This window comes from Pygoscelis adeliae, unplaced genomic scaffold (genome assembly GCF_000699105.1).
Source record: "Pygoscelis adeliae isolate BGI_AS28 unplaced genomic scaffold, ASM69910v1 Scaffold207, whole genome shotgun sequence".
NCBI lineage: Eukaryota > Metazoa > Chordata > Aves > Sphenisciformes > Spheniscidae > Pygoscelis > Pygoscelis adeliae.
Genome location: NW_008825160.1, coordinates 533,936 through 552,047, shown reverse-complemented (window position 1 = coordinate 552,047; position 18,112 = coordinate 533,936). Strand labels below are relative to the sequence as shown.

General features: G+C 43.9%; 1 protein-coding gene across 2 annotated transcripts in view; it reads right to left on the bottom strand.

The window, feature by feature from the left end:
* PRKCQ (protein kinase C, theta) overlaps positions 1–18,112 on the bottom strand; it is a 47,206-nt gene that overhangs the window by 23,282 nt on the left and 5,812 nt on the right. For both annotated transcript variants that reach the window (XM_009328676.1, XM_009328675.1), the window contains 10 exons: positions 16,831–17,030; positions 14,933–14,993; positions 13,096–13,258; positions 12,458–12,489; positions 12,277–12,362; positions 11,079–11,205; positions 10,293–10,402; positions 8,490–8,613; positions 6,280–6,455; positions 3,648–3,821 (listed from right to left, as the gene is read on the bottom strand). In XM_009328676.1, coding sequence (XP_009326951.1) covers positions 3,648–3,821; positions 6,280–6,455; positions 8,490–8,613; positions 10,293–10,402; positions 11,079–11,205; positions 12,277–12,362; positions 12,458–12,489; positions 13,096–13,258; positions 14,933–14,993; positions 16,831–17,030 — 1,253 coding nt within the window. The remainder of the gene's footprint in view (positions 1–3,647; positions 3,822–6,279; positions 6,456–8,489; positions 8,614–10,292; positions 10,403–11,078; positions 11,206–12,276; positions 12,363–12,457; positions 12,490–13,095; positions 13,259–14,932; positions 14,994–16,830; positions 17,031–18,112) is intronic.

Genomic DNA, 18,112 nt, shown 5'->3' with positions numbered 1-18,112 from the left:
AGGCTTGCAACGTCACCTCCCTGCAGGATGACTTCTCCTGCAATGCATCAGCATCATGCAGCTGTGCTGTGGTCAGTGAGGATCCTGCATTGCCTGGGGAGGGCATGTGGGCCTGATCCAGGGCTGCTCAGAAGGTCCTTGGCACAGCCAGGCAATGGAGCTGAACATCGAACGGGTGTGAAACATGCATGTGCCAACCTACGCGCTCTGACACAGGTCAAATAATTCAGCCCTGTCCCTCTAACGGCAAGACAAAGATGGAATAAAACTGAAATTGCCCTTGGAAAATTTTGCAGGAATTGCAATTTCCTCCAAGGAGATATTTTAATGAGAAATGTCCTGAAAATACTCATGGAAAACACTTCAGAGCCTAAGAATTTTTAAATTACGATCACACTCCTTATTTACAATCCTTTTCTCCTTCCTGCCAATGTAAGAGATTTTAAAGTCAGTATTAAGCACATTAAAACAACAGAGCATGTGAAAATGGCTCACCACCAGGACTTTGAAAAGCTATAATAGATTAGTAAAGCAGAAAAGAAATGCTTCTGCAACATTTCCTTTTAAATTGCAATAAAGATTACTTCTCTTTTGGGTTGAGGTAGTCTTCTGTGTTGCTATTTTGTGCTACAAGCCAAAATGCCTAAGGACTTAATTTGCATTAGGTAAAGGGTGTGAATAAAAACTTGGTCAATGAAGTAAAGAAACAGTTAGAAACAAAAGTGACTTTCAGAAAGGGAAAGCCTATTTTTATCACAGAAGATCAGTGAAATGCAAAAAGAAGAATAAAACTTAAGCACTGGGAGGCTAGTCACTGTTTTGGCATTACTAATTTTGGGATTTCACAGAATTATAAACATGTTTTTCCTCCTCTTTAACATAACAGTGTCCCTTTAAATCTAATACAACAGAAGAGCTCTCTGAGCTTGTTGTTAAAATTCACACCATATAATTATGTCAGCTGAATATCTGGATGCAAAGATTACTGCAGTAAAATAAAATAGTCAAGTTCAAAAACAGATCGGGAAAAAAACCCCCATGTGTTTGAATTTATTCTCATGTAGCAAAACATGACAAGTATTCTGAGTTTTGAAAGCACTGATCGTTCAGCCTCCGCAGGAATAAAAAGGAGCATTAGGTGCCTGGTGCCTACAAAAACCTGTCTGAAGGGCTGTCAAGCTTTATATATTTCAGCATTCACTGATTACCTGGGTTGAGGCCAGGAAGAAACTCATCCCAGAGCTCAGAGAACTGTCAACAGATTATATGACCTTTTTTTCCCTCTGGAGACATGGGGACTACTGAGGTTCTTGTTTCAGCGTAGGAATATTCCTGTTTTTACTGCCCTTTGCAGAGGCACTCAGTACCTGAAGCAGCTCAGAGACCTTGAGAGTCAAAGCATTAGAGATTCAGAACAGCATTGACACATGCATTTCTGTTTGAAAATACTTATCTATCCAGTGAAACCTTAAAAAAAAAAAAAAATCAATTTTTCAACTGAAAATTCAAGTTTTCAATTTTAAAGTCCAGAGAGGGACTACACAGCAGTGCCCTGGCTTCTAAAATGATTGCTCTAAAAGATATTACAACTGAACCATGCTGTCCTTTGAGCCGTGAAAGACTGTCCATGGCTTGTCAAGCTATCCTGTTCTGAAAGACTTTCACGTGTTGAGCGATCGCTGCTTGACTTGCAAAGGTCAGAGGAGAAAAACATAAGCTAGAAATCAATCACAGCCCAGAGCGGCTTTAGCCTGGGCAGCCACATTCCAGCTTCCGTATCTGTGAACTTGAGGGCAAAATGAAGAGATCAAATAACTTTAAAGTGGCAATGTTGACTTGGGATGAGACGGCTGGAGATTCTTTCTATATGTCAAGAGGGCCATACTGTGATGCTGCCCATAAGAAAATGTAGGAAAAGATCTCTTGGGTTTTTGAGCCTGGCACCCATGAATCTTTCAGGCACTCATTGCTTTTCCATCCCGCAGGTTTTCCTTGCCTCAGCCACAGCTGGAAGCACAGTCCCCCCCTTAAATGGTCAGTAAATCCCATCCGGCTCCTGGCATGACTCCGTTTGGTCTCTCGTCTTTTTTGCTGTGGTCTCATAAGGGAAGTGGACACTTGCATGCATGCGCTGCCTGAAACCAGAGCTGCAGACTGCCACTGCTGTATCCATCCCGAACCTGACCTCCAGCTTCCAGACCAGGGTTGGACCAGGCTGGACCACAGACAACACGGTTCTGCTGCTGCACACAAGTCAGCCGCTGGCGTTAGTCAACCTCACCTTGGACACCTGGAGTTACAGGCAGCACAAGCAGCTCTCCCCGGAGTATAAGCTCCCTCATAGAGCTGTGACTGTTGTGAATATTTTGTCTTTTCAATTAAGTCTTGATTTTCTTTGCTTTTGGAGTTGGATCATTTATATTTTCCTCTGAAATCTAGCCCCCAAAAAAGGGAATTAATTCCTTTCCTCTCCAGGCAAGGATCCATTCCCAGGACATGCTGTCCTCACTGACAGTCCTGAAGGGGTTAAACATGAATGCCTGGGCTTAGTGTCACATCGCCTATGTCAGTTCGCAGACATTCCCTGTTATAAATTTAATCTGTCTTTAAACAGGTGCCACATCCCATGGGTGACTGGGATATACTGCAGAGGTTATATTTGTTTCTCCTGACCCTGCAGAAGCAGCAAGCCTCTTGCTGAGAAGGTCCTAACCTCACACCGAGCAGTATTTTGTATCACTAAATTCTGGGACTGAGCGGGGACTGGGAGCATCCTAACAAAACCCTGAACGAGCAGCCTTAGGAGAGTGATGTTCCTCTGAATTTGAGCTTTGGGATAGCAAACACCCCTCAGGAGTGTTTTGGGTAGGTTGGACAGACAAGACAATCTCTCAAATTTCCTTCCATCATTTTTTTTCTATGCCTCGTGTGTACTTTAGTGTTAAGACGATTGGTTGTGGCTGTAGAAAAGGCTCTGGGAAGCTAATCAGTTGGTGGTTTGTTGCCATGTAGGGCCGTGAAGGTATATACATTACTTAAATGTCACTTCAATTTTGGTTTGGAGTCCTAAGCAGGATTTCAGATGAAGATGCTTTGTGCTGCCCCTCTGAACTGCAGTCTTCACCACCAGTGGTCCTGCATGAATTAGGAGGAGTCTGATGCAATTTAACAGTAACTAGGGGCAAAGAAGATTCCCAAAGTGAATAACAGCAGGTTTATTCTCCATAACCAGAGTTTCTTGAGTTAGCTCTGATCCAGGCTAGTTGCTGCAGCATACCACTTCATGGTCCAGGAGGTTCAGGTAACACCAGTGTGGGCACATCTGCATCCTGGCTGTGATGTGGCCTTTGCACATCCTCAGCCCAGCGTATCAGGACGCAGATTTTAATAGCGGGTCTCTGCTTAGCCACCTCAATCAGTTTTGGATGCCATAATCCTCAAATGCACCCCCCAGGTTAAGGCGAGGAAGGCAGATGAAATTTCTAGAGGCATTTCCCAAGTAGTTAATCTGAAGGTCCCTTCCCTTAGCACCACCTCATGTCCAAGCTATTCCCTAACATCTAGGAGACTGAAGCACTTCACCAAGTATCTGTATCTCAGCAAAGGATCCTCAGCCTGTGGAGGCAGGTGACAGATCCTTGTCTTACCTTGGTCTGGAATGTACAGAAGACATGAGTCAGGAATGGGTGCTCCCAAGCTAAGGAGAGGACTCTTTTCTCCACCATTGTACATTCAACGTCATCATCCATCAGCACCACATCCTTCTTCAGGGCTTTCACGGCGAAATACTGGTCTGTGCTCTTCAGCTCGGCGAGGAACACCTAGGGTGGAAACAGCTGCTCAGAAAGAGCGATGCTCTTCTCTCAGAGCTGGCAACACAGCCATGTGAGGACGGGAGCTGAGCTCTGGGGAATTCACTAGGGTAGGCCTTAAAAAAGCTGATGTTTAAGACACAATTCTGCCATTAAGACTTTGTAGACTTTGAGCTTGTTCCCCACACCCAGAATAGTATTATGAAGTTGAACCCCAGGGAAGGACCAGAAGGTCTTGGCAATTACAAGAGCAGGGGTGACATGCCCGTATGGACAGGACACGTCGAGAGCCAAACGCTTCTGATAACAGAAACCATCTTTAGGCAAATGCTCATGAGATACATTTCCTGTTTTCTGACTTCAAAAAACAAAACATAGAATATTGCTTTGTCAACATGTGAAATGCAAATATCCTGCACCAGATCCTCAGCAGGTGTAAAGTGATGTCCACCAGTAGTTAGACTGATCTATATCAGATGTGACTTTCTCCCCTTCCTCCCAGTCAGCAGGAGGCCTGAGCAAACAGGCTGGGTCCCCCGTGCTTCTGCAGGACTTCTTCTCTGAGAAGAGCAAAACACATCCCAGAGGAGTTAGGACCTCTATCTATTTTTATGGGCAAGGAAAATGAGACACGGAGAAGCAGAGAAGGGTCTAGAGACCACAAGGCAAAGAAGTCTCTGCTGGAAGGCAGTGCCAGTCCTGATCTTTATGCTAACAGCCTGTCGATACTGTTTCTCATAGACTGAATAAATGTGTAAGATTCATCAAAGAGGTCTTTGAAGTTCTCTACCAGACACTACTTACTGAGTAAGCTCAGGCATGTTTTAGCCCTGACAAAAGTTTTATTTACCCTTTTGGCTACTGCTGCATTTCACTTTGTAGCACCAGACAGAGAGTAGAGCCTAGAGCCTCCCTCTGCCTCTGCAATGAACGACCAGAAATGCTAACAGTGCTGATGCTGCAGGCACCCTTTTTACCCCCTTTTTTGTGCAGGGCACTGCTCTCCTGGGGAAATTGGGGAACGCAGTACATTTGTGACTTGTGCTGTGACTTCCAAGGTGCAGGTAGGCCATGCTAGACCTCATGCAGAGGGTGCTTCCTCACAGGCCTGGCCCTCAACCTCCCTGGTCCATGCAGAGCTGGAGAGACCCCTCAGACACTGAGATATGCACACCTTGTCCCTTCTATGGGGAAGTGAATCTTGCTCTAAGCAAATAAGGGCTCCAGGAGCAACACCTACACAGGAAACTTGTGGCATGAAATAGCCCATCCTCTCCACACCCACATGGTGCACTGCAGAAAGATGCAGATGCTTGCAGACTTGGAGAGTCCATGTTAACACAGGGGGCTGAAGCAAGGTGCAGAATCTGCTTCAATGGAGGTATTAAAGACTTGACTAGATAAACCCCTGATTAGACCTGTTTTGAGCAGCAGGTTGGATTGGATGACCTCCAGAGGTCCCTTCCTTTCAACGTAAATGTTTCTATGACATCTATGCTCTTGAGTCCAGGTTAGTCCGGGCTGTGGATTTTGGGGTATTCTGGCTTAGCTGTAACTGAGATGCCTCAGCTCTGCTTCCCATGCAAACTTGTAGACATGCCAAGTATTTTCAAGTATGGAGAGCCAACACAGCAAGTATTTCATCAGTTTAAGAATTGGCTGCAGCAATTGCTCCAGCTCACTTAGCAGGCAAAAAGCAGCCCTTCTTTAAGGCACAGTTTCCGCCTTGGAAAGATGTGGGATCTGAACAATGTGATACATAATGATACTCATTCTCCGTGTTGGCTGTGAAAATACAATGGTGAGTTCCTCTGAAATTGCTTCATGCAGCTCTGCGCTGGCACTGGATAACATGAGTCCCCTTCCAGGGGACGTCTGCAAGAAGGAGGAACAATCCACAATTCATCAACATTAATGAATCTGCTGAAAACAGGTGGTTCTTGTTTCAAAAGCACAAATTCTTGGCTGTTGCAAAATTTGCTTTACACACCAGCACAGATCGGAGCTGGGAAAGAGCAGTTAGCGTTCCCAGCTGGAGACCTGCTGCTCTGGAGAGGGGAGGCGATCCACACCCAGCTTTTCAACTAATGCTTCCGCCTCCCTCCAAGCTTGCTCGGCTAAGTTGGCAGGAGTAGCTGCATGAAGGGGGACAGCACAGAGCCCTCTGTGGATGCCCAGGCCCCGTCAACCTGCACAGAAAGGGAAGTTGCAGCTTTACTTGGCTGCTTTCCTCGCCTGTCATGGGCACCCATGAGACAGCAAACTAACGGGGCAGAGGGAAGGGCAAGGAAGATCTTTGTCTTAGGCGAGGAGAAGGCCGAGTTAAAGACTCAGCCATGCCAGAGCAAGGGTTCTTTGAGGGCTTGGAGATGTTTTTTCCTAAGTGGCCTTCAAACCATATGCTATTTAGTGCCATAATAAGCAATATGCAGACCTATGCAGTGGCTTCTAGTCCCCTGATGCTTACCTTGCCAAAACTGCCCTTCCCCAGCATCTTGTGCAGGACAAAATCTTCGATGGTTAGTTTTAGTTGCACGTGGTAATCTTCCTGCTCCTGGGGCTGCTCTCCCAAGTCTGACTCTATTAGAGATTCCCCCTTCACTGTGCCCTCCACCGGAGTCTCCCAGGAGATGCCCTGTGGCTCTGCAACACATATCAAAGCATTCAAATAAACCCCTGGAAATGAGCAGAAAATCCCCCAAACACTTACAGGTATTGTGGTTAGAGTTTTAAAAGCGTATTTTAAATAAATGGAAATGTGGTGGCCACATCTACTAAGTAGATTGGCTCTGCTCCCACATTGCTTTTTCTCTGTAGGAAATTTTACTCCAGTGTAACTCCACCTTCCTCAGTGGCATTACTCCCACTTTCCAAACTCCTTCATCTGTCTTTCTGTTTTATGGCAGCAAAACATGACCAAACCCTTCATTTCTGGCCACCTGTGTTCTTCATTCCTTCTTGCTGGTTGCCGTTATGATGTGGTCCCATTTTTTCGAGGCCTTTTCAAGACCCTTGGCAAAGCTAGCATGTGAAAAGATGGGACAGCATTTTCGTATTGGGTCCCTGCTCTGGATGTGAAGCTCTGATCAAGCACTCCAGCTGTCCTGGAGTGGAACTACTCAGAGTTTCTTCAATACCCCATTCACTTGGACGTACGTGAACTTCTAAGAGATTCTGTCCTTTACTGGATTTATCTATCTCATGTACTCAAGTGCACATTTGCCGTACCGTCCTAAATTGCTGAGCAGCAAGAATATACTCAGCAGACAAACAGACTCACAGGTAAACCAGATTTGAAACCATTTGGGGCTTTACTGAGTCACGTCAGCATAGCAAGTTCTATTTGTAGAAAAGAAAGAAAATAAGCACAGATGGGCACATAATTTATTTCCCCTTGGGGGCCAAAGGGCACTGTCTCCTTAGCTCAGATGGTACCAAACCCAGCCTTTGATGCTCAGTAGCCTGGTGCTGCACAGTATCAAGCCCTGAGCACTGACAGAATGTTGCTCTGCCGTGCTTTAACTGGTGCCTTCTGACATTGTGCTCTAGGTCCAGCTTCCAGGATATTATCTCCACACAGGGCAGTATTAACTTGCATTGAGAAAGTGGATGATGGTGGGGCCTGGGCTCTCAGCTTGACCTTTGGTTAGGGTTGAAGCTGAGGACCCACTGCCCCAGTTCCTGCTGGGTTTAAGTATTGATTCACTTGTACTCTTCTTTTTTCCCCTCCCCTTTCTGGTAGATGCATTTTAAAGCTTGTGGAAGGCAGAAAAGCATTGTGTCAGTGCCATCATAGGTCTGCTGCAGTTACAGTACATTTCTTGGAGGGGTACCATGAACCATGAAGCCGGAGCGGTCCTGTAAATGGTCTTTTACATGGACCATATGGGTCTAATGAAAGATAGTGAATTTTTTGCTCCTAATATCCAGAGTTCTGTGACTCAAGCACAAAGCAGGCAAACAAGGGATCTCCCCAGGAGACTGTAATTTTTGTTTTAGGCCACTGAGCCCCCAGTAGCTTTGTCCAAGGTCTCTTAATCAATGCTTTTCCCTGATCTCTCATTCACCCTCCTAAATGTCTGCTTTTGTAGCATAGAGGGCCGTGACACCTAGATCAGCTCCTGGGTGAATGAAGTGGGGATCTGTCAACGGTTTTCAAAGGTACTGGATGTCAACCCTCACCCAAAAATATGAAATCAGAGAGAGAATTGGCCATGGTGATCAGGACTCCCAGTCTCCTGTTTAGAGCTTGGTTTCTCTTTAAAGTTCTCAGATTTTACAGTCTACAAGTCCCAAGAAAGGAATAAACACATTATTGCCATTGGAGGTATGAGACATGCTCAAGTACTGGGTCAGAAAGAGAGTTTAGGGGTTAGTTGAATGAGTGGTGGTTGGTGTCTCACGTCACCAGAGGTTGGGATGGCATGGGGGAAGTGCAGGTTTATAGAAAGGAAAGGAACAAGGTTGAGATCTAGGGTATCTGCCATGCCCAAGTGATGTGGCTGGAAAGAGCTGTTGATGTCCTGGGATGAGAAAGGGTGTGTCTTGCTCTAGGCTGGAAAGATGCATGAAAGATTCAATGGCTAATAAATTCCCCATCCTTGTCACCTCCACCTAACCGTGTACAAACCAAAAAATTAACAAAGCCTGCTGTCCCATATCACTAGGGGAAACTACCTTTTTTTCCTGTTGTAGATGCTGGCAATGCCTGAAGTGGTGTTACCTCCTTCACAGGAACTGGGAAGCCAATTTCAAGAGGTCCATCCCTGGAGATCTGTTCAGTGTCACGCTGACAGCGAGCCTGGATTACAGAAAACAACAAATGACTTTTGAGCCAAATGTCATGTTCTGAGCTTATGGACACTGTGGCTTCTTGAGTGTGACTGTCACAGAAGCCAAGATCTAGAAGAGGTCTTCGCTTATGAGAAGAGCATCTCTGTACCTAACGTTTAGGAGTTTGGTAACCTAGAGGAACCCACAGCCTTCTGCGAGATGTGTGTGGGTGTTAACAGGTCTTTGTACTGCCAATATAAAGATCCCCTATTTTGCACAGGGGTCTGAGTCCCTGGCTATCCACACAAAGGGCATTTTAATTAACAACTTCCTTCCCAATAGTCCTCTTTGAAGAGAAATCTGGAAAAATACTAGAGGCTGGAACATGCTGCAGCTTCATCCCTATACAGTGTCTGGATGTCACTCTGAAGAACTCCTTGCACCAGGATGTTGCAGAAGGTGAGTTTGTCTGGATTCAAGGATGATTAGACAAAAGCATGAAAGATAAATCCTCTGAGGGCTACTAAACACTAAGACTTCACCTATGGCTCAAGAAGTCCCCAAAGCCTTAATTTCTGGAGATTATAAGAGTATTTTGGGGAAAGTATCTAGTGTTTGCCCTCTTCACCGCTCAATGGTGACTCCAAGTGTACAGTACAAGGAGCTGTAGAGAGACAGCAGGTGGGAAATAGAGAAGCAAGAGCAGAAAAAACTCCTCTTTGGAGGTTTGGCAGCACTACCTGTCACATAAAGGTGAGAAATATGCAGAGCTAAACCTGGTAGATAGCCCCTCAGGAAGGTAGATGGAAAAACACCTGCTTTATGAAGATGTTGCCTTGGGATACTTGAGTCATGTAAATATGGAGGACTAGGTATCTATGGATTTTGTCCCTCTCTGAGGTTACTCAAGAGCTGAGAGGCATCCTAACAATCCTGATTTTGAACTAGAATCTCTAAATTCTTTTATGGTTTTGGGCTTGCGACAAGCTATTTTTCCTTCTTTTATTTAAATTTCCTGTGTTCATACAATGTTGTTTATATGACAGGGGTATCTAGATCCTCTCCACAAGGCCCAGGTCTCTTCATGAGAGTCCATGCTCTGGGGAGTTTCATTCCAAACAGATCAGAGTCACAGGACAAATTGCTACGTCACAAGCATGGCGCAAAGTAGTGACAGCAAAAGGACCCAAACCAAGTTCCTCTCCCTCTGCCTTGGACCCTGTCACACAACCTCAGTTACAAACATAATGTAACTACAACTGTACCAAATCAGAGCAAGAGTCAATCCAGGTCATGTCCCGCCTGCAACACGGGTCAAGCACACACAAGGTAAAGATATAAGAAGAGTGCAGGCATGTGAAGTCATGTCCTCAGAATATTCTCCCTATATCCAGTCATGCGGCTCAGAGATTTCCCCATTCAAAGGCAGTGTTTTTCTATTAACAGAATTAATCATTCTATTATTCCCAAATGGATTTCTCTTCTGCAAACACTGGAGATTGTCACCTGAACCCATGAAAACTTTTGGCCACCACAAAGTGTTGAGATGAGCTTAACTACCTGTTCCATGAAGGACCCATTTCCTAGTCTTTACTTTGAACTTGCTACTCACAGTGCTCCACTCACTGCCCTTATTTCTTGCACTGAAACAAACATTGAAGAATTGATCCTCCTTTCTCCAGGTCACTCAAGGCTTAAAGTATTTACCTGCTGGGTGCTCTCTATCATTGCCAGAGCTTCAGCCATTAGTTTCTGGTTAACTCCACAAAGGTTTGCTACTTTTGTCTGGCACTTGTGATGGACGTTCATGCCACATGCTGAAAGAAAGAACAAGAGGCGTCAGGACAACAAAGGATAGCTAGGCTGTAAAGGGTTTGACATCAGGTTGGGCAGTAATATGTGCTGCTCTTGGCCAAGGGCAGAGATCAGCCACGTAAACAGCTCAAAGCCTGGGCACCATTTATGTCTCATGAGACGGCACTCAGGTCATTTTTTGGTTCTCTATGGAGACAAAGTTTTTTTATATCTTCTTCTGGGCAAAAGTTTGCATTTCCACATCCATCAGCCTTTGCAGCTACAGGCTACCAAAACTCTACACTCTATCTGCTCAGAGATAAACCATAATCATAGAACAGGATCTCCCCATTGATATAGGATTATGAAGATGGTCAAGTGTCTTGGGTCTGTCTGATAGTGGAAATAGAGCATGCAAGTTGATACTAGGAATGATTTTGGAAGATCAGCAGTGTCACTGAGATGTTCTTTGCCTCTCTGGGAAGAGACTCTTCAGCCTTGTGGACCACATATCTTTCTGTATATTGACAGTTGTCATCCTCCTTGAAGGATGGTCCTCTTGACCACTCCTTCACCACCCTGGATGCCATCTCAAACAGGTCTTGTAGAGAAGCGTGATTTGGCTCTTCAGGTTGCAACCCTCTAAAGACAACAGCCCACTCCCATGCTCAGCTCATGCCACATACATCAGGGACTCACCATCACACTTCAGTCCTTGCCGTGCAAGGCCCCAGAGGAGCGTGCCGCAGTGCTCACAGAAAGTCGGGCTCTTGTAGTTGTAGACTTTGAAGCGGTGAGGCATGTCGATCTTGAACTTTTTATGGAACTGCAAGAGAAAAGCCGTGTTGGCAATTCACTCCTCTCCACCTCAGCTCTGCATGGAAAACCAACAGCCTCCGGGCTTGTACCACAGAATTTGGGATGTCTACTGCCCCTTCATCCTTGAGTATGACCACCAAGAAGAAATGATCTATAACTATCATTCAGATACAGAGCACTAAATTTTGATACATAATATCTGTGCAACTCAGTGGGAACTGGGTAATTTAATCCCTGGGCTTGATTTATCTGACCAGATAACTTGCATCTCAGCTACGCACCTAGACTCCCTTAATGTTCAATGGAAAAATAGCGGTACTTCTAAAAATTATTCATCCCATCCTGAAATGGATGTCTACATTTGTTGTCATGAATCACTCTTTGGAAAAGCCTATTTTTCTTTTAATTTATAGGGCGTTGAAGGTGATGACAAAGTTGGATACATCTACCCTGGAGATGTCAGAAGACAGGCGAGATGAATCTCATTTCTAAAGACTGTAAAAGGAGAACAGGAGCCAGGGTAGGACTGGAAGCAAACAGAAGCTGTGGGACACAATTAAGAAAAAGGGAATAGCCATATCAAGAGTTTAAGTTACATTCCACTTTTGCCCACCAAAAAAGAAGGTATATTATAAACTGAAATGAGAAAAATAAAATAAATAATAGTGGAGATGCTAGATCTTCCACTGACTTTGGAAATCTCAGATAACACAGAGTGGGATGTTAAAGTACTGCTCTGAAAATTCAGTGTGAAGTCCTGCCTAATATCATATAGTGAAGAATTTCCTCCAGTAAATCTCCACCTCGTGTCCACCACTTCCCTCTGAGCTGTACTTCATACATTAGAAAAATGCCAGTCTTGATTCAGCAACTGCTTATTCAGTGGCTGCATTTGAGTAAATCAGAAGTTGGAGGTAATGAAACCACCGGGAACATAAAAAACAAAGGGCACAAATCAGATCACACAACCTTTAACTCAGTAGCACCTTTTGCTTCATCCGAAGCTGTTTTGCAGCAATGTAGGAGAGATCTGAATGATGCCCAAGTTTTTTAAAAGCAGCCAAATAATAACACATACCATTGTTTCTCTGCTATTGATTGCTGATCCTGTACACTTGGCTATTACTTTATCAATGCACTTCTTATGAATGGCAGCATTACATTCTGAAAGAACAAGTGTGTCATGGTGTTAAAAAAAAAAATCCTTAAGTAAGGATAAAGTAAATAATGATAGTAACAAAACCAAAAAAGTTTCTTACGTCTGCATTGATAGCCTTGTTTATTCAGACCCCTGAAATAAACAGAGAAATGGTTAATTCTGAATTTTCTGAAAGCCTCGACAGAAGAAAGGAGAGCAACATTTATGAAAGAAACAGAATAAAACAGCTTTACTTTTTATCAGTCTTTATAGAGCTACTCTAATCAAAATATCTTCTTTCAATCCAACTGTGGAGTGATCCTCTGTGGTTTTCACAGCCTTTTCAGCACATGTTCACATTCTGAATTTCATGATATTGAAATAGCAAACTGGGCTGATAAGACATGTCTGTGCATTTGGCCAAAGACAAAAATATTTATAAAAAATAAACTAAAAAATGAAGGGAATTTTCACAGTTGGAATTACAACTGTGAACCACATCCTTGAAGTGATGCAATAACTCTACAAGTAAGATGCCAAGGGTCCGGTCCTGCTGCCTTTGCTGACAGCAGGAGCACAGATATTCACCAGATAATCATAGAATCATTTATGTTGGAAAAGACCTTTAAGATCATTGAGTCCAACCGTAAACCCAACACTGCCAAGTCCACACTAACCCACGTCCCGAAGCACCACGGCCACACAAGAACTGGTCCCTAGGGTTAAAAGGGGAAAATGCATAGATCTATTTTCATTTACCATACAAACTCATGACAGACAGAGCAGAAGGTGGGTTGTGGAAAGAAGGTGGCTGTGAACTCGTGACACTTGACGTTATGGATTTTGGCCTGTTTGATGGCTCCCCTGCGCTGGTGCAAGGAGAAAAAGCCTTCAGTCTCACAGTCAGCCAGGTCCTTTGCATCTGGAGGGAAAGGAAACAGAAGATTTATTAGGGTACCCTGTCCTGACCAGGCACCTTAAGAAAATGCAGCTGCCAAAATACTGAGTGACTGAAGCGAATGATTCACTCATGGAAATGAATATTTTTAAGAAATACCATTTTCTGAAACCCACACAAGCTTTGTTGGGATGGTTTTTTATCTACCATTCCTACAAGGACACTAAAATGACTTTAAACTTGGGACTCTGAGCTCCCTTGAATATTCATAATGCTGCTTTTGAAATGTAGACCAGAAATTTCCCAAGTTAAACATAAAATTCTGACTTATAGCACTGAAGAACCATGCCTTAAAAAGATGAAATTACATAAAAATTAATAATTATCTACATATGCACACAAACACACACGTGTGTATATATATGGGTATTTAACCGAATCCTTTATGTGTGCACGCACGTGTGTGTGAGTAAGCACATAAGTATGTTCCTAGGATATTCTTTTTCTTGTTATTTTTCCATGCCAACAATTGCTTTACTGTTTGCTGTGCCCGTGCCACTATTCATAGTTCACATTTAAACTTTTTAGAACAGCAAACAAACCCATTTTGACTACACATGCGTATACACATGTGCACTTACATACGTGCTTGTGTCTACAAATCTGGATATGCACACAATATCTCACTCTCAATCTCTGTCTTGTTTTACTCATGCATTACACAGCAAGTTACAAAGGTATTCAGTGGAACTGGCCCCCTGTGTGATTTGATGCTGGTCTTGCTATTTGTAATACAAACACAACTTGTATTTTCTATGCTTTGGCCTCTCTGATATAACATACAAGGAGGCAACAATAGTCTATTCTATATTAAAGGTAGGAATGGATGAAGAAAATATCAGTATGGACATGCTATTAGCTGCTTTCACTACTTCTGTGTTTCTATAAATGGAAGATCCTTCTAGATATCTACACCTTACAACTTCACGCCACATTTGTGAAAGGCAGCAAGAACTTTGGCAACAAAGACAGGAGAATAAGACCAAGCATTTGGATTGCAACCCACTTTCTTCAACAAAGCAAAATGCATTTCACATGTACATCGAACTCTGCAGGTGGGATATGGTTCCCAGTGAAGACACGTAAGTGACGGTGTGTCCCCTGCCCAGGGTGACTAAGCTGCTGCCACGTCCCTGGAGGTCTAGCTGGAGCAGGCAATGGAGCCCAGTGAATGACTCAGCTCTAGGTTCTTTTCCTGTTTTGCCTAGATTGCTCTTGATCTTAAAAGCCCAACTAACACGTATACTTAGGTGTTGACGACCATAAATTGTATCTCAACCTTTACATCTGCACTATAATGCACACCACAGCACACGTTACATGCATACATGCAAGTAGAATAATTTCAGAGGGAGCTGGCTCCTTATGTATCTATTCTGTCTTACTTAGGGTAATGAGAAAATCTGCCATTTTAGTGGTAAAACGGCCAAAAATCTGCCTTGCAAATCACAGAGGAATAGTCAATCTTCGTCCCCACCATAGAATAAAAATTGCTTTTCTGGAGTGTTCATTTAAAACTGTTATGATAGTTCCTATGAATAAATCAGTAATAACATAGGCACTGCTTTCAGTGAAGACACCATGTCTGCCCCACATAACCAGAAATCACATCTATCAATTAACAACAAAATCACTTGCCGCTTATTTCCAGGAAGTATCTTGCATTCATCAGCATTCGGCCTTGAGGTTTCAGTTCTAGCTGGTTGAGATAAGTGAAAAACAAGAAAAAAAGACCGGTGCAGTCATTAAACAGTCATTCAAAGTAGCAACAATCATTTCAGATGACTCAAGCTGTCTCCTTTTCCCAGTGGGAATTGCTGAATGCCAGTGAACGCTAATTTTTGCATTGTTCATACCCATGTGGGGCAAACAAGGCAGGGTAGGAGCAACTACAGAGAGAGGAGGCTAGAACACCTCTTATCAAACTCTTAGAGTGGCATGACAGAAGAGATAAATGTGACTAAACCGCAGAAGCTGTAGGCAGGTTTTTAGATACCAGCTCAGGACCAGCACTATCTATAGAGAAAACTTATCGTTCCCAGTGGATCCTGCAAGGGGGAAGTGGGAGCACCTCAAAAAAACCAGCCAACTTCAGACAGGTACTTAAAAAATGCTGAAATCTTTTAGACACTTGGTTCTGCAACTCTAACTTCCATTACAGTCAATGTGAGTGATGCTACAAGCTTACTGAGGCATTTTTTAGGCCTTCCCACTGGACCTGGAAATTCCCACCTATCTGAACCTCCGTCCATAGGTGCCTTTGTAAATCTGGATCCACTTGCCTAGGAATAAGAAGACCTACATTCAAGGATTTCTTCAGCCTGAGAACCACAACAATGCCTTCCCCACCCACCTCCAGCACAGCCTGAGTGAGGTTACCTCTCTACCTTCCAGGTGAAACAGTGCCCTTGCACAGAAAAGTGAGAAAAATGCTATTCTCTCTCCTCATGACCCTTGCAGGATGAGATATCTGGGACCACCCTCCCCAGGTTGTAACTTGTATCAGGGAGTGGAGAGAAGATCTCAGGAGCTGCTACTGCGCTGGGACACAACAGGACCAGGATCTCCCAACTCCTCGTGACCTTGGGTCTGTTACCCTTGCTGCAAGCAAGCAGCACCCCAGACTATGTGCCCCCCTCTCCTCCTCACCAGGCTACTGCCTCCCATGGCTTTGAAGCCTGGGGTTGGAGCTATGCTGAGCAGAGCCTTTTGGTTTTCAATTCCGTCCCTAAGTATCTCAATTCCTTCCAAGTTACGTGTTACATGTGCAAATCTCCACCAACTCTTGCTCCTAGGTCTGTTAAGTGATCAAGACCTTTTTGACTTTTCTACTCTCTGCTTCACCCAAGCAGCTTAGCCTGAGAACTGGCATGAAAAATAAAACAACAAAAAAAATTCCAGGAAATTAGTTTCTCTCCAAATGCGTTTCCACTTTATTGTTATTCACGACATGGCTACTGAATACTACATATTAAAGACTATTATCAAGAACTTTCTTGCTCGTACTACCAGGGAACACAACCTTACATTTAGCATCCTTATGAAGACTGTTACTTCAAATTTACTCCGCTATAACTCCAGTGATTTTAAAGGAGTTCCTCTGACATAACTCTGAAGTCAGGCAGCTGTGAATCAGTTACTTGATATTAGATTAAATTTTTAAAGCTGTTTCCCCAGAGCACATAAAATAATTCACATTTAGCCACTCATATTACCATTTGTCCCCAGCGGGTTTTCTAAGTGAAGATTAATACGTGGGCACGGCTCACCTGAACCAGAATCCTTGCTAACAGAGGGTATATGTTTCAATATAACAGCAGCAGGTAATATAAATGTGCCATGCTCTTTTTTTCTGATATGCATAGAAGTCTTTCCTTCAAGTCATACCCAAGTAGCCTCAAGACATTATTCCTTGGATGGCAGCCAGTTCCTGCTGTCCTGCTGGTTACAGTCACAGCATGGCACGGACACAAGGCATTCCCCTACCCCACAGCAGCTCCCCATCGCATCCTGCAAGAGGAGATAACGATGCTCACCCATATCTCTGTCTTCCCATTGCTCTTTTTGCACCTCTCCGCCAGCACCTTGAGTTCCACCGTGGTCTCTGAAACCATTTCAGCACTTTTGTCCTTGACGATGATGTGCATGACCCTGCCGTTGTTGATGTGGGCATCGAAAGTGCTGTTCCAGGGTGGGTACATGGTGGGCTTCTTCTGAACGTACACTTGGCCATTTTCTGTCAACAAGAAGTGGTTTGGATTGACTGGACTTGCTTCTGATCTGCACTACGGCCACCACTTTACAGTCCCTGAGACAGATCTGTGTTATTTACCCACTTTAAGGTCTCTCTCCAGGCAGGGTGTGTAATGGATCATGTTAGAGTGTCTTACAAGGTTACTGTGTGAAGTGAAACCTAGGATGGGATTCATCTCACTTAACTTTAGGTGTCAACAATGCGTATGCCCATATCTGAGCTGTCTGAACATTTGGTCCATTGGGAGCCAGTGAAGAGAATATAATCAATATAAATCAATGGAGATAGGGTGTGTTCATTTGACCAAGTGCAGGCATCTACCTTGGAAAAGATAATTTCCACCCTTGACTCCATTAACTCTACTGAGTAGACCTCAAATGTAGACTCTGACGCCATAGATACCCACTTCTAATCAGGTGAATCTCATCACAGATAACCAGCTACATGTATCATCTGTCCAATGGCAATGCAAAATGAAACAGGTTTGCTTCAATCCCCCAAAAAACTGAATGCACTTTATGATTAAGGTTCAGCTGGAGCACACGTCCAGTCAGTTGCTGCATCTCAGCTGACTCAGGGATGTTAATATATGAACTGTCTTGCAGACCTGCAACCACATCCACAGCAGTGTAGAGCTTTCAACCCAGCAAACTTTTCCTGCACCTCTTCCTCATGCATTAACTCCTCTTCCTTCACAGCAGACACATCTTAAAATGGTGAAGGGTATCTCTGAGGCTTAGCATTAGCTTGCAGAGTTAGTTCTCTCGTTAGTTCTCTCTGAAAAGAGTCTCAGCCAGCTTTATTTATTTCATACAGCCCATTTTATTTCATACAGCCCTGTAAAAGACTTGGACACTTACTCAAGGTAAATTCTATTTCACAGTTACCCTCTGCAAATTTTCAACCCATCAAATGCCGAAGCTGGTGGAATAAGAGAATAAAAAGCAGTCGTGTGAGCAGCAGACCTGTGACTCCTGTCTCCTAAAGACCCTGCTCCTATTTCCAATAATCCCAGCCTTTCCCTCATCCCATCCTGCTGGAAAAGCACATGCAGCTGATAACCT